The sequence below is a fragment of the Vipera ursinii genome, assembly GCF_947247035.1.
Source record: "Vipera ursinii genome assembly, chromosome: 1".
Classification (NCBI taxonomy): Eukaryota; Metazoa; Chordata; class Lepidosauria; order Squamata; family Viperidae; genus Vipera; species Vipera ursinii.
Genome location: NC_139512.1, coordinates 246,438,212 through 246,455,327, shown reverse-complemented (window position 1 = coordinate 246,455,327; position 17,116 = coordinate 246,438,212). Strand labels below are relative to the sequence as shown.

Below are 17,116 nucleotides of genomic sequence, written 5' to 3'. Positions count from 1 at the left end.
TGAATGATAATGTCCTCAGTAATTTTGTCATTTATATGCGTCTGGAAAACAGGCAGTAAATATTGCAAGTGTTACCCTTAGCTACTTATCTGAGGAAAGGAGGATACCTATATCACAGCTACTTCATTTTAAATGATACAATACTTTTTTTTTACAATCTCTTTTTTTAAGATTATTTCTACATATTTAGCACATAGTTGAAGAGTGTTTCAAACTGCATTTACAACAGAATGTAGCACAACAGATGTATTTCAATGTGTCACTTATGAGCCTACTAGACAGGTTTCATTTTAATTGAACGGCTGAGTTGTTTCTATGCACTGTTCAAGATACTGGGTATTCCTACAAATTACTACATGGCTTGAGGTCAGGATATCTGAAATAACACCCATTCTTCTATAAACCTGTCTATTTGGTTGTTATCAAGTCACTAAATCATGTCCAGCTCTTCCCGACCCCATGGACCATAGCACCGTGTCCTTCGCTGTCTCCTGGAGTTTGCTCAAATTCATGCCTATTGTATTGATGACACTATCTAATCATTTCATCCTCTCCTGTCCCTTTCTCCTTTTGCCTTCAGTCTTTCCCAACATCAGAGTCTTTTTATTTTATTTATTTATTTTTATTTATTTTAATTCCATTTATATCCCGCCCTTCTCCGAAGACTCAGGGCGGCTTACAAGCTTAGCAGTAGCCTTCATTCTATGTATATGCCTGCTTATTAGGGCTTTCACACACACCAAAGCGGCATTATTACAAAGTCAGCTTAATTGCCCCCAACAATCTGGGTCCTCATTTTACCTACCTCGGAAGGATGGAAGGCTGAGTCAACCTTGAGCCTGGTGGGACTTGAACCTGCACTAATTGCAGGCAGCTGGTGTTACTTAAGGAGGCATTAGCCCACTGCTCCACCAAGGCTCTTGGCTATAGTTAAAGGATATTCAAATGCCTCATCAACAAGAGAGGTCAGATCCAGAACTTCGAACAATAGTATCCAATGTTCACCTTTCCTTGTGCCACCTGTGTGATGTTTTCAGGAGGCTGCTAGAAATGTTATTCGCATTTTAGTTAATTTATAAATTAACTTCAAATGTATTTGCTCTAGTCTTCTCTCATAAAGGGCTCGAATTCTCCCGTCCCCCTTGTTCTTACTTTAGCTTTTTTGAAAATCAGTTTAAGATTTAAATGATAGGTGTCAAGGTTTGGTAAATTCTGGAAGCCATAAACAAACACAGTGAAATATGGTACCTGTCAAAATCTGAAAATTATCTGGAAATAGGCAAACGTCTTGCACAGCTTGGGAATCAATAGCCCATCATTATTTTAAGAAACCAAGACACTACAGAAAATTGGATTGTTGTACCTCAGTTGTAATGGTGGTGTAGTCATCAGCAGCCATCATTACATCAGCAGCAAGGAAGTTGAAAATAAGATTAGTGATATCTGTACAAACTGTCTTCAGCATGTGTTTGGCAATGTTATTTTGTGTCTCATCTGTAAAATAAAATTTCTATGACTAAAATGCTAGTATAAAACCAGCACATTACATAAGACATCGGCAGAATAGAAATCTCAAAATAAACACATTTCTTGCTACAGTTATCCCTTTATGGCCAGTAAACTTTCTTTGGGTCACAGTGTGAAACACTGTGTCCAGCTGCTTTTATTGGTACTAAAATGTGACATCAAAGAGCATGAAAAGCCTACTGGAAAGGCCAAATATTTCAAACTAGGTCATCTTGTTTCCAGCAGACCAAAAAAGGCATACTATGTAAATCACAAATTATAAAATCAATAAAGATCCACACAGAAGTATTGTAGACGTGAAGCAGCAGAGACAAGAGCAGAAAAACGACGAGCCAAAGCTGTAGCAGAAAATGGTCAAAGAAAATTGAAGGAGCTGTATCATCAATCAGCTGGAAATCAAAATTGTCAGCCAACAATAAAAATGGGTTCATATGAAATAAAGAGGTGAAAAAGCTGGAACAAAAAAAGGAGGTAGTACTTCATCCATTGCACAGTAATCAGCTAAAATATATATATATAACTGTTTGCAATAGTGGTAAATATCTGTAGCTCGGGCTTAGGATGAGGGTGAAGGTTCATTTTCTGAGCTTGTGGGTTGGTTTCTGAAGGTTTCGTTACCAGGCTAGGTAACATCTTCAGCCGAGTTTAAACCCTTCACCCTCATATAACTGTTTTCTTGTGCCTTCTGATAAAAGATTACAAAAAAACAAACAAACCTGGAACGATCAGAGTCAAGTGGCATCACATATATAATACCGTATTATGATATGATTTCCTTTAAGTTCTCCTTAGGAAACCATGGGAACCCATCCATAGGTTTTATGACTTCAAAATTATGTTGGAAGTACAGTATGTTCAACAAATTACTTTTGAAGCAAACTGACTTATCAAGATGTGTAAACCAAGCCTTTATACTCACTGTAATTTCTTCTTAAGTTTTTTTCCCCCTAATCTCTCTGTGGCTTAGCTCAACTGTTATTCTTCCACTTCTCCCTAATCAATAATTCACTAAAGCGCGAAGTTCTTATTTTGTTGCGAAACGCTTCATCTCACCTGTGAAATGTTTTGCTCCTTTTTCAAATAACCGGATATTGTTGTACAAATTGGAAACTTCTTCCTGCAAATCCTTAATGGTCCTTTTTCTGCTAGCTCCAGAATAAGAAGTTGAGGACAAGAATACTGAGCGCAACACTTCTTGATAGTTCTTTGTTAAGGGCCTAAAGAATAAGGGGAAACAGAACACAGGGTGACAATTAGCAGAAACCATCCATTGGTCCCAAAACGACAAAGACTGTCGAAACAAAACAGCATGGTCTCGAATCAGAGACCTGTTGGTGTCAGGCTGACCTTCCCATCTGTCAGTACAGAGGAGTGAATAGCTTCCAGGAAAGGGAAGGACCCCAGATTAGGTGGCAGAATGCCCAGGCACGAAAAAGAATTACCCTCCAGTACTTTTGTGTCTTATTGGCCTTGTTAAAAATCATTTTCCCAGTGGGTATAATAAGCAGAAGGAATGAAGTTGAGGGATAGGAGGAAGAGTTGCTTCCAAGACAATGATTGATTTAAAAAAAAACAAGCAAACCAATTTGAATCTGGGGAAGATCTGTAACCTGAAAAAAAAATATTCAGACAAGCTGTCACAAAGATAAAGAGAGGGGGAAATGCTTTCAAGATTCTGTTACTATAATCATATAATAAAAGTAATATAGGCCTAGTTGATTTTGGTTTTCTAGTATGGTCTATGGCAGGGGTCGGCATAGCTGGCTCAGGAATAGCTGGCTGAGCATAGCTGGCTCAGGAATTCTGGGAGTTGAAGTCCACGAGTCATAAAAGAGCCGAGGTTGCCGACCCCTGGTCTATGGGTAGGAAAAGTGTGTGTGTGTGTGGGGGGAACACAAAATACATGGCTCCATTTCCTCTGGATTTAGATACTTTTATAGGCCACTTGACGTATCCTGTGCAATTACTCGAATCAAAAGTTAGCTGTTTCAGTGATGCCTTTCTAATATCCATTTGAAGGTGCTGGATACTAATAGCTGCATTCACCTTTTTTTTTCTCCTGTGATATGCTGTTGGTCAAATAATTTCAAAGTCAATAAAACAGATTCAAGAAAGAAGTTTCATTTCTTTAGGGGCATTAATACCTAACAAAACAGGAGCATTTTCACTCATCAAGCTGGAAAGGTTTGAAGGAATGAAGACCTGGTTTCTAGAAGATTTCAGGTCATGAACCATCAGGGAATCTAGGAAAGCACATATGGCTGCAAGCTCTAGATAAAGCTACATGATTATAACACAATCAGAATACACTTGCAGATCAAACCAGAGACTATTTTTAATCCATGGTGACTACATTTGTATTTCTATCCTTCTGACCAAGATAAGCATTTTCTTAACTCTTATTATATTTACAAAAGTTTCACAAATATTACTATCTGTGACTTAAATAAAAATTAGCAACACACAACTGCTGTCAAAGTGAGAACAGAATATTCTCTAGACATTTAGGGGCAGTGATTCTATGCATGGATTGTATGCCTATTTGCATGTATGAAAAGTTATTATCAAATTTGCAGGGATTTGTCCATAAACTGCAACTGACAGGGTATCCCCAGATAGTTACTGGAGTAGTCCAAAATAATATAAATTTCACCAAGAGCCTTGGTGGAGCAGTGGGCTAATGCCTCCTTAAGTAACACCAGCTGCCTGCAATTAGTGCAGGTTCGCATCCCACCAGGCTCAAGGTTGACTCAGCCTTCCATCCTTCCGAGGTAGGTAAAATGAGGACCCAGATTGTTGGGGGCAATTAAGCTGACTTTGTAATAATGCCGCTTGGGGTGTGTGTGAAAGCCCTAATAAGCAGGCATATACATAGAATGAAGGCTACTGCTAAGCTTGTAAGCCGCCCTGAGTCTTCGGAGAAGGGCGGGATATAAATGGAATTAAAATAAAAAAAATAAAAAAATACCGAAAAAAATTTCTGCCCTTTTAGTGTCTGTGTATTCTTACAAAATGGAATGATGGGTTTCTGCTTAGCCAGTTGTGGGCAATATAGGCATCTATTTCTAATTACATCAATGATAAAAATCCCATTGAGATTTCACAATCAAACTCTCTCCATTCTTGCACTGTTAAATTGCAACCAAGTATGTAAGGAGTGGAATGTGTGAGGCTAGACTAGACTATTCTTTATTGGCCAAGTGTGATTGGACGCACGCAAGGAATTTGTCTCTGGTGCATAAGCTTTCAGTGTACATACAAGCAACAAGTGATAATTATAATCATCATACAATACAATGCTTATAAATGATAGGATACAGCACTCAGTGATAGTCATAGGATATTAAAGCAATCAACATAAATCATAACAGGATACTAAATAAAAGCAATCAACACAAATCATGAGATGCAACAAGAAGTCATAAGAATCTAAAGAAATAGGTAATAGAGCCTTGGTGGAGCAGTGGGCTAATGCCTCCTTAAGTAACACCAGCTGCCTGCAATTAGTGCAGGTTCGAGTCCCACCAGGCTCAAGGTTGACTCAGCCTTCCATCCTTCCAAGGTAGGTAAAATGAGGACCCAGATTGTTGGGGGCAATAATGCCGCTGGGGGGGGGGGGGGGCGAAAGCCCTAATAAGCAGGCATATACATAGAATGAAGGCTATTGCTAAGCACATTAATTTGTGCTTTAAATTGTAAGCTGCCCTGAGTCTTCGGAGAAGGGCGGGATATAAATGGGATTAAAATAAAAATAAAATAAAATAGGACAGATGAGAAGTATAATAAGTAATACAACCCTACCAGGTGGTTTAGCATCCCAGGACATAGCTCAGGGGTGTTCAAACGTGGCCCTTTTATGACTTGTGGACTTTAACTCCCAGAATTCCTCAGCCGGCGTGCCTGGCTGAGGAATTCTGGGCATTGAAGTCTACAAGTCATAAAAGGGCCATGTTTGAAGACCCCTGGCATAGCTATTGTGGGAATTAGTGGTTTAGCAGAGTAATGGCATGACGGGAAAAACTGTCCTTGTGTCTGTTTTTTTTTTTGGCACGCAATATCCTATAGCGCCATCTGGAGGGAAGAAGTTGCAGTGCAGATTTTGCCACTCGCCCTCAGCTGCTCCTGCAGGTGTCTCTGGGTACAAGAGATGCAGTTTAATATTTTCCCAAGATAAATGACTGCAGCTACCTGATTAGGTGATCCGCAAGTTCTGTGATGAGCTCTTCAGGACAGTCCCTTACGTGCTTTCTTAAAATGTCCTCAATTTCTTCTTGCGAAATAAAAGCGATCTCGAGCTGCTTGCTCCTACCTGTCATAACATGACAAACATTTCTAATGGACTTAAGAGGTCCCCGATAGAAGAAGCTATTAGATTTTTACAGTAAAAGCTAGTGAAAAATAAATTCCTAAGATCAAAGATTGTTCCATAGGGCAGGAGAACATCAGGTGCTGAGAGCACTGCTCTAAAAATTGTTTCATATTATAGATGTGCTCGTACCATAAACCTATGGTTTCTTTCTTATAAAGTTATGAATTGATTCCAAAACATAGAGAGGGGCCTTACTTAACCAGACTTGGCTGATCTTGAAAAGCTAAGCATGGCCAAACCTAGTTAGTACTTAAGTCTACAGATAATTTAGAAACTCTAGTTGTAGATTGCACTAGGAAACTGATAAATATCCTGGAAGAAATCATAGCATACCAGTTCTGAACAGCTGCCAGAAAAACTACATGGATGGGAACGTGAAGACACTAGCAAACAGGTGTGACTCAAAATCTTTAATTATTTAATCCAGGAAAATAGTTTATAAGGCAGCCTTAATAAAATGGATTTCCTACTCCAAACTACTTGCTTAAATGATGAAATGATCCATCACTGCCACTTGATGTAAATAATGTGCTCTGGCATTGGAGTTGGGCAAAAAATTTGATTATGATGCTTAACAACATACAAAGCATAAATGATTCACCTCTCCTCGAATTATTAAAGCAGCCACTTCATTCAAATGCTTTGCATAGCACCACCAGATGCAATGATCAGATGTAATTCATTAAGGTAAAAATTAATTAAAGTTTAAAGCAGCTAAAGATTTGTATACTGGGATTTCTTGTTCATGTTCATTTCTTTACTATTTGAGATAAGATCTTTTCAAGGAGAGATCTTTTCAAGGAGTGTCATTTCCACATTGTCCTTAATTTACTAAGTCACTTTTCAAAGAATTATCTACAAAAATCATCATCATATTTAACTCTTTAATGAGGGCATGTTCATATACATACACATTTTTGTAGGCACGCATTTTATGATAAATTCAAGCATGCATGTACAAAGAAAAGGAAACACAAAATAGACTTAGAAAGCTACAAGAGGTAGCATACTTACTTGTGCTACTTGCTTGTGACTCGTCATCACTATCAGCATCTTTTCTTGCCTTCTTTTTGGTTTTTTTAGTTTTAATTTCTCTAGCATTTCCACCACCACTATCTCTCACCCTTCCAGTGCCCTCTGGTGGAAAAACAATATAGTTACCGTTGGCCATATGAATGAGACAAGGTCATATTCATAGAACACATTCATAGAAAATCAACTATTTTCATAAGCATAACGCAATGGAAGCGATATCCTTGTAAAAACAAACAGGAAAAAATAGTAGCCCTGAATTTATAAAAGTATGCATGGAATCAGTAAAAATATATATGACATGATGCACAACAGCAAATTTAAGAGCACTAGGAGCATAATAATTCAATATTTATTCCTTTTTTCCCTCTTCATCCATAAAATACATGTAGATCTGGTTGCAAAATGTAACCCCTATGTAAATTAAACAGTTACTAGGAAAAAGAGAGGAACATCTATAGAAAGACCTCCACCATAAATTTGCTTAGGAATGAAAGAAAATACATTTATATCTCCAGGATTGGAATTAAAATAACAATTTTTCAAAAGAGGGGAAATGATGATTATTATAGATAATTTAAATAGAACAATGTCCTATAGTATTTTTCATATAAAGTGGGCTCAATTAATCAGCCAAAACATTTTAGCTACAAGCTATATTCGAATACTTTAGACGTACGCTCCACTAAATAGTTTTAAGCAGAAAAATTATACAGCTGCCTTGTTACTGAGGGCTTAAATTGTTTCTATTAAAACATTTTTACAAAGAAATGCCTGAATAAAGAGCATTCTTCAAAAAAAATGTTAGGTGTTTGTTCCTCCATAGTTATTATTGGAGAACAAAACTGTCTTTTAGTTGTCTATCCTGTGATAAATATCACTTAACACAAGGAGCATCACAAAATTACATATTTGGCTGATTTTCATGCAATCTACACTAATATAATTTTTGTATTTGTCCAAGGAGACTTCTCCTTCCTCCATCTTAAGTTTCCAATGCCAGCAATCCCTATTCCAGAAGATTCACAAATTTTATGAATGAGGGCTGAGAGAGGAATAAAATGCTTTTAAAGGCAGGATGAAAGCTTTAACTCTGAGTAAACATATACCATGCTATTATGTCTTCAGCAGCATAATGGAAGGATTATAAGAGGTCCTTGGTGCTCTCTGAGTTTGTTGTTTTCTTGCAGATGTTTCATTATCCAAATTATTACCTGACCTACCTAAACTAGGTCATCATCCCAAATTCTATCTAAAGACCAGCCTCCCTATGGCAACAGCAGGAGGGACATCACTGTTCCTTCTGATGGTCAGGTTCAAACAAGAAATTCAAAAGATAACAAGTCAACTATAACAGCCAGGATAGGTTTCAACCACCACATCAAAGAAAACAAAACACTTGAAAGACCTCTGGCCAGAAAAAAATGGACCTTGTCCATATCTGAAACAAGACCATCCAATTTCCTACCATGTCCAGAACAGAGTATCTAAAACTCAAAATTTCAATTTGAAGCCGACCGTCCGAGATGAGCTGATCTTTGTACAAACTATTTTTGCATTACCCATGATTACGTCCCACTTCTTTACCTATTGCTTTCTTCCTTCTTTCATCCCTTTTGTCTTTTTTGCTCAAAAATGTGTTTTCCATGAGAGCAGACTGTTTCAAGTCCTCTTCTGTGATTAAATGAACGGGGTTATTTTTCATTTCCTGAAATAAAGACCGTATCCAATTATGTGTGTTCTATTAGCAATTCCTGTGGGTTGTCGAGATTTTCAGTTATCTTCCCATCACTTTAGTCTTAGCCTGAGACCCAAAGACATTTGGAGCAGTAGGAGATCAATCAGGGAAGGTCCCAATTTATCTCATTTAAATTCTAGACCCAGAACTGAATATAGAATCTGTGATTCAACTGAAGCTAAACCTAGAAAATTATATAATGTGGAAATTTGGACATCTATTAGATCATAAGTGTAGGGACGTGGTGGCTCAGTGGGTTAGGACGCTGAACTTGTCGATTGGAAGGTCGGCAGTTTGGCGGGTCGAATCCCGAGTGCCGCGTAGCAGAGTGAGCGCCTGTTACTCGTCCCAGCTTCTGCCCACCTAGCAGTTCGAAAGCACGTAAAAATGCAAGTAGAAAAATAGGGACCACTACGGTGGGAAGGTAACAGCGTTCCGTGCGCCTTTGGCGTCTAGTCATGCCGGCCACATGACCACGGAGACGTCCTCGGACAAGCGCTGGCTCTTCGGCTATGAAACGGAGATGAGCACCGGCCCCTAGAGTCGGAAACGACTAGCACGCATGTGCGGGGGAACCTTTACCTTTACCTTTAGATCATAAGTGGGCAATCTGCAGCTGAAATATACCCGCCATAAAAATTGAGAGCTAAGCCACCAGTGCACCCCTTTCCCCATCAGGCAGCAATTCTAGTTAGAAGCATGTGTCTGCAGCCTTGTTGATAAATGGGCAAATAAAAAATGGTCAGGGCAAATCCTTCAGAGAGGCGCCTTGCAGATCATCTGTTTTTGAACAGCTTATCATTTGTTTGCATGTCCATGATCACCCACTTTTGCATACCAGTAAAGACCAATCAGGGAAAGGCCAAAGCTTTATATCAATTAGTTAATAAGCTTCCCGGGGTTATCTGGCTACCTCTAGAAAGACGATAGTGAACTAGATAAGATAGAACTAACACAGAATGACTATTACATTTTGACGACAGACACAAGCTCAAATCATCTCTGCAAAGGTAACCTACGTATCAGATCCAACATCTGTACTATTATCTTGGACACTACATTCTGTATTATGCCAGCTTTGATAGGAAATAAACATTTAATCTAACTATCTTTCACTCTAAATGACTATTTTTCCTGCAGATAAATTTTATGCTTTATACCCCAATGCTTCACAAAATTGCTTATGTATGTCTTTGCTGTAATTTTGCTTAGGCTATCCTCTTAGAAATTATAAATTAGGTAAGCAATCTTCTCTAAGGATTGTTTTGAAATGCTATGTTCAGTAAACCAACCTTTTCAGCTTTCTGATGCATAAGATCAGTAAACAAATCAGCACAGTTGCTGATAAATTTCTCACTGACTACATTAGTGTCGCCAAAGACCAAGGCTGAAGGCTGCTTATTGAAGGATCTCATTACTTGCTGAAGCAACATGCCGGCATCTTCTACAGATAATGAACTTGGAAGAAGAGGCTAGGATTATAAAACAAAAACAGTCACATTCAAGCTTACATTTATTGGTTAATGAAACACCTAAAATGTTTAAAAAATCAGGGAGAAAGTAAGCACTTCACAACGTATGCAAAAGATATTTAAATTTCAAAATACTATGATAAAAGCTTCATACTTTTGTCAAAGTATTTTGAAATTTCTTTTTGCTTTTTGGTGCCGTCCTCCTTATTTGATCGTTGTAACATATATATGCAGTCTTTTGTAAATTTGATATAAGATAGTAAACCAGGCACAGAATGTATCAATGTACATCTCAGTTTCACAAAAGAAACTAACCTGATTCAAAACTTCACATCTCCAACAAACACAAACTTGTATTAAAATATAAGTTAATATGTTGTAACTCAAATATTATGTTCCGTAAAATTTGGTTGCAGGAAGTTGATTTCAAGCAATAATTCTATCAGTATGATATATGTCTATTAAGTCTTGCTATGGGGAAGTGAAGAAATTAAAATGCAGCTCCACCGTAATAGCTCCAGACATACAGTAAAATTCAACAGACATCTGTAGCAGTAAAATGATCGTTTTTTTACACAAAAACCTGAAATAATCTGGATGAAGTAGTTCAAGCAGGCATTAAAAACACTGTCAAATATAAGTTACTATTGAGCGTAAGCAAGGTACATTATTAATTTGGGAATCCTAATCTCATTCAGATCTCTGTGTAACAATGGACTTCAATTTTACCCCTGCATCCATTCAAAGACATTTAATATCAAGTGCTTTCTAAAGGGCTGATGGATCAGAAATCAGATTTCAGCCTTCAAAGTAATCTGAATTTCAAAATAAAGAATACATTCTTCTTCCCAACTGAATCATGGAGCAATACAAGGTATGTCACTAATATTATATAGAAAGCTATATTAAGAAATAAATCTATTCATTCAAATTTTGTAAAAAACCAGCACTTCAGACAGCATTACATTTTGTTGCTCAGGTTAAACATTGATTTGACAGAAATTATCCTTTGAAATTAAACCCGTAATACTTTTCAAATTACCGTAAGATAAAAGATTGCCGAATGATTTTCAAAGTCTCACACTATTTCAATGTCACAATTAGATATACAATATTATATTATAGAACTACACACAAATATAGGTACAATACATCATATCTCATATTATGATTGGAAGTACTCTGTAAGATTTAGTTCAAGATTCTTTCTCAGCCCTTTCCAGATACTTGGGATTGAATGTAGGACTGTCTACAGACAACATATGTCACTGAAAACTACAGCTTATTTCTCAGCAACAAGGCTAATTGAAAATCAGAAAAAGGAAAGAGCATACCATAATATCCACCCACAGACCAGAGCTGATGGCTTCATCCACAGATGCCTCCACCTGATCCAAAATTTCATGGCCAACACAAGATGCTTTCAGAAACAAAATTGGCAAAGACTTGTATCTTTTCTTTACGTAGCTCACAGGATCAGGGATGCCAAGTCTTGACAATGCATCGAATTCTACAAAATTAGATAAGGTCTTTGACAATGACACACAAAATATTTAGCATGGGCGCGGGGGGAGGGATAATATTTACTTCTCAGTGGATTCTAGATCCTTCTTTATAGATTGATTGTAGATTTTATTCTGAGCTTGCACAAAAGCCTGTAATCTTCCATTTATTTTATTTATTTCTGCAATTTATATGCTACTAAATTCCAAAAAAGGCCCTGAGCCACTTTTATTAATACAAAAGTTAATAGAAAAATAAATTACCAAACCCTGAAAGCAATATCAATCAGCTTCCTAGCCATTAACACATCAAGGAAAACAGTAAAGGTAAAGGTTCCCCCGCACATGTGTGCTAGTTGTTTCCAACTCTAGGGGCCGGTGCTCATCTCCGTTTCAAAGCCGAAGAGCCAGCGCTTGTCCGAGGATGTCTCCGTGGTCATGTGGCCAGCATGACTAGACACCAAAGGCTCATGGAACACTGTTACCTTCCCACCGCAGTGGTCCCTATTTTTCTACTTGCATTTTTTACGTGCTTTCGAACTGCTAGGTTGGCAGAAGCTGGGACGAGTAACAGGCGCTCACTCTGTTACGCGGCACTTGGGATTTGACCCGCCAAACTGCCGACCTTCTGATCGACAGGCTCAGTGTCCTAACCCACTAAGCCACCGCGTCCCTTTAGGAAAACAGTACTAAGAGCAAATAATACCTACTGCAAAGAAGGGACCTGCCATACAGGCCACCCCCAAACTTTTCCCAGAACATCCCCGTCTTAGAAGCTTTCCTTTGCCCAAAGTCTTAGCTCTACTCCAAAGACGAAGGGCAGCTTTACCATAGAGCCTTCTACAACTCAGAATGCCACCAGCTTTCTCCCCCACAATAAACTGGTTACCAGTTCTCGTAGGTTAAATGAGGAGGTAAATAAGAAAGCAATATATTACTTTTTTTTCTGAACCAGAAACTGCTTTTAGAATCTGTATCCATGGGCTTTGGTAGAGCTATAAAAACATTTCTGCTTTACAGGAGAGAAAGGAACGTACTGTTCCCTTTCTGGAAATGTTAACAATTGGTGGTTGTGACTCCTAATTCAGGAATCATAGGCAGGTTTTAGTCCCAAGTATGTGTTTTCTTTCTTTTCCACAACAATAATTAATGGTCAAAGTTCCCTACAGGAGAACATAAAAAAGCAAATGTAAAAACCCCTGTTTAGTGATGCTAACCTTTTAAGAATGCACGTTTCTCCTAGTTATTGCAGTTCTTTTCTTGGTCATACAAATGGACACAAGCGTAATGAGAACTGACAAGTGTACAAAGTATTCATACATATGTGTATAAACAATCTCTAATATATACTTCTCTTAAACAATTATTTTTAAAAGGATTGCTGGAAAGGATTTTGTTACCTAAATAACCATTTTGCTTGAAAAATGAATCCACCCAATTGCTCTGAGTTCTGGCATAAATGTCAGGGATAAACACAGCTTTATCTTGCCTTCCACCAACCACTGTGCCTTTTAGACATCCAGAATTAATAAGTTCTTCAAGCAAAGCTGAGGGGGAAAAATAAAAGAGTCGCAGTATTAGAAAGATTTACAAAGAAATAATAAAAGCAAATTTAGCTGCAGTATTAAAATATGTACCCTTCCATTTCAGAGATAGAGCTGACAGAACATAGTAGTTAAGCATAATAATAAGGAGTTGAATAGTAATTCCAAATATAACATTCCAAATAAATTTATTTAAATAGTATTATGATTTAATTTTATACGCTGAAAATATAATCAGCGAAACAGTGTTCCAATTCATATTATTCATCAGTTAAAGCATGACCAGCTAGAATTCAGCCATGATAACTAGGTTGGTCTAGGTCAGGTATGTCGAACTGCTGGCCCATGGGCCGGATGCGTCATGCCGAAACTGTGCCCACCCCATTGCTGGCAATGGGGGAAACGTTGTGATATGTTGTGCGACGTCACGTGACATCGCGAGTTTGACATGCCTGGTCTAGTTGTTAAGGCACCAGGTTAGAAAGCAAAGAAATTGTGACTTCATATCCCATTTTAGCCATGAAAGTCAGCTGGGTGACTTTGGGCCAGTTGCTCCCTTTCAGCTCGACTCCCCTCACAGAGTGTTTGTTGTGAGGAAAATAGGAAGAGCAAGGTATATTGTATATATTTGCTGCCTTGTGTTGTTTGTCAAAATAAAGGTGGGATACAAATCAGCAAATTAATAAAAAAAATATAGGCAACAACCGAATCTTAAAAAAATAAGCATAGAGAATATCAGCCAGATTTTTTTAAAGCAAACAGTTGCAGATCTCTCTCACTATTGCAATGCTTAAGCTCCAAGAACCACTAAGATTGGGGTGAAGTGAAAAGTTACGATGTGTTTTCTTGTGTTTTTGATCCCCTGGCTCAGAAAGCTCTGGACTTCGGGAAGCAGTTATTTTCATCAGACCTCAGCTTGTTGACATAATATTCCTAGAAACTTTCATTATAACATCTATTATTTTAGTAAAAAAAATAGCTTTCATAGCAACATGTTTTCTAACAGAGTCATTTTGTGTTTAGACAATAATCCTTCCGGGAATAGCACTCCAGTTCTAAGAACACCAACCTCTTGAGTGGGCTCCAAAGCAAATTATGATTACATTTTATGGACTTCAATGAATCTATTTTAAGTGGGTATGCATCTGAATACAGTTCACTGCATTCAAGGAAACAACCATTGTACAGTCCTGGTCGCATATAGCTATTCTGTTTTCCGTCAAGGACAGGCGACAAAGTGGTTGAATGACCAGAACAAAATACTTTGTACCCCTTTGGGGATAATAGAAATAACACGTGAATAAGGCCAAAATATTTGAACGCTGACAAAAAAACAAACAAAACAAAAGCCCAAGGCCTCTTCCTAGAGCAGTGGTAGGCAACCTCGGCTCTTTTATGACTCGTGAATTTCAACTCCCAGAATTCCTGAGCCAACATGGCTGGTGCAAGAATTCTGGGAGTTGAAGTCCGTGAGTCATAAAAGAGCCAAGGTTGCCTACCCCTGTCCTAGAGTAAGGGAAAAAACAAAACAAACACATACTCTTCCCAATCTCTGCACTGTAGAGCAGACAATTACAGGTAGTTGACTTACAACCACAACTGAGCCCAAAATTTCTGTTGTTAAGTGAGACATTTGTTAAGTTTTGCCCCAATTTATGGCATTTCTTGCCACAGCTAAGTGAATCACTGCAGGTGGTAAGTTGTAACCTGGTTGTTAAGTGAATCTGGTTTCCCCATTGACTTTGCTTGTCAGAAGGTTGCAAAAGGTGATCACATGACCTTGAGACACAGCACCGGTCATAAGTATGAACCAGTTGCCAAGCATCTGAATTTGGATCACATGATCATTGGGCTGCTAAAAGGTCATGTGAAAAAGGGTCATAAGTCAATTTTTTCAGTGCCTTTATAACTTTTAATGATCAGTAAATGAACTGTTGTAACTACTTGTACACCTCATTTACTTCCCACCTTCAGTGACAGTTATAGCCTTCCTCTTCTCTGAAGCCTTTTTAGGGGAATGAATGATTTTAGTTGGTTTTTAAACTTATTCTTTTATTGTTATTGTTGACCAGCAGTTGCTTTGTTTTAATTGTAAGCACATAGGATATAAACCAAAATAATAAGAAACATTAATATGCTGTCTTATACAGTAAAGGGTCAGATTCACTGGTCTTTCTAGCTTATGATTACCTAAATGTCAGGTAGTGGATCTCCAGTGTTTCAGGCACCAATCTTTTCTAGATCGGCCTAGAAATGCCAGAGACTGAACTATAGAATACAAACTACTTTTTCTACACTATCAGCTATCATGATGGTGCTGACATGTATCATACAAGCCATTTTCCCATAACAACCTCTCTGCTATAGTCGTTTGGAAACCTGGAATAACTAGGTAGAATAACCGGTAGATCAGACCCAATTCTATTGGTTTTTTTCAATCAACAGATAGCTGAGAAAAACAAACCTGACACTATACTAAGAAAAATGCACGGGAAGCATTGATTTCAACAGGACTGCAAATTTAAATGTGGAGAAATTAAATGAGGGCAACCAGCAAGAACAACAAGATTGTTTATAGCAACCAATTTATTTCTTTAATATGCCACTTAGTCTTCTGATTCTAAGTGACTTACAACATATGAGATAAAACATTAATAAAATAACAAACATTTGTAAATAAATGCATATCAAATTAGCGCAAATTCTCTCCTGAAGACAACTGTTTTCATTATCTTCCAATACTGCTAGTTTAGTAGAGGCACATTTAACTCTGGGATAAGCTATTACAGAGGAAAGGGGCCACCTCTGAGAAAGTCAATCTGAGGGTCCCACATCTTCTTACTTCAGGCTGGAACATTTCTTTATTAGATTGTGTGAGTCAAACAAATTCTATATGATAACAGTCAAGGTAACAAGGGCCCAAGCGTATTGGCAACTAAATTGGGTCCAGAAGTGAATTGGCAGCCAGTTAAACAGATATTAGCCTGCCAAACTGACTAATGCATGTCAACATGTAAGCTATTGCCTTCTGTAGCAGTTGCAGCCTCTTAATCATTTTCAAGGTAAAGGTAAAGGTAAAGGCTCCCCCGCACATGCGTGCTAGTCGTTTCCAACTCTAGGGGCCGGTGCTCATCTCCGTTTCATAGCCGAAGAGCCAGCGCTTGTCCGAGGACGTCTCCGTGGTCATGTGGCCAGCATGACTAGACGCCAAAGGCGCACGGAACGCTGTTACCTTCCCACCGTAGTGGTCCCTATTTTTCTACTTGCATTTTTACGTGCTTTCGAACTGCTAGGTGGGCAGAAGCTGGGACGAGTAACAGGCGCTCACTCTGCTACGCGGCACTCGGGATTCGACCCACCAAACTGCCGACCTTCCGATCGACAAGTTCAGCGTCCTAACCCACTGAGCCACCGCGTCCCTACAATCATTTTCAAAGGTAGCCCCAAATAAAGTAATTTGAAGTAGAGTAACAACGTTTGAGCTACCATTTTCCAAAAAGGGCAAAACTAAGAAATGAGCTGAAGCTAGTCAAAGGCTCACTTGACTATAGCTTCCATCTCCTGATTCAGCATGAAAACCTGAGAATGCACATCACCTCCTTTAGCAATGCTATCCAATCAAAAGTTAAGGGATGAACTATTTCATGACACAAGGAAGTTTCTGAACTAACAGAAATGATGTCTCGTTGTCTGTTTTGCCCCATCTAGCCTGTCACAGCTTCTAGCCACTGAGGTCAGTGCCTCTATACATCTCCCATTCAGCCTGGGATTGACATCAAAAATTTGGTACCATGAATGTATTGATGATACCTGATTCCAAATGAATGAACAGTTTGTCCAGTAGGTTCATGTAGATTTTTAATAAAATGGGTCAGAAGGTCAAGCATTCCACACTGAAGTGACCAACAGGTCCTCCCCCAACAATACCAACT

At 38.3% G+C, this 17,116-nt stretch overlaps 1 protein-coding gene across 1 annotated transcript in view; it reads right to left on the bottom strand.

The window, feature by feature from the left end:
• UFL1 (UFM1 specific ligase 1) overlaps positions 1-17,116 on the bottom strand; it is a 39,040-nt gene that overhangs the window by 6,990 nt on the left and 14,934 nt on the right. The window contains exons 8-15 of the mRNA XM_083350070.1: positions 13,041-13,187; positions 11,473-11,648; positions 9,959-10,138; positions 8,516-8,636; positions 6,911-7,033; positions 5,716-5,836; positions 2,581-2,744; positions 1,364-1,494 (exon numbers count right to left, since the gene is read on the bottom strand). Coding sequence (XP_083206196.1) covers positions 1,364-1,494; positions 2,581-2,744; positions 5,716-5,836; positions 6,911-7,033; positions 8,516-8,636; positions 9,959-10,138; positions 11,473-11,648; positions 13,041-13,187 — 1,163 coding nt within the window. The remainder of the gene's footprint in view (positions 1-1,363; positions 1,495-2,580; positions 2,745-5,715; positions 5,837-6,910; positions 7,034-8,515; positions 8,637-9,958; positions 10,139-11,472; positions 11,649-13,040; positions 13,188-17,116) is intronic.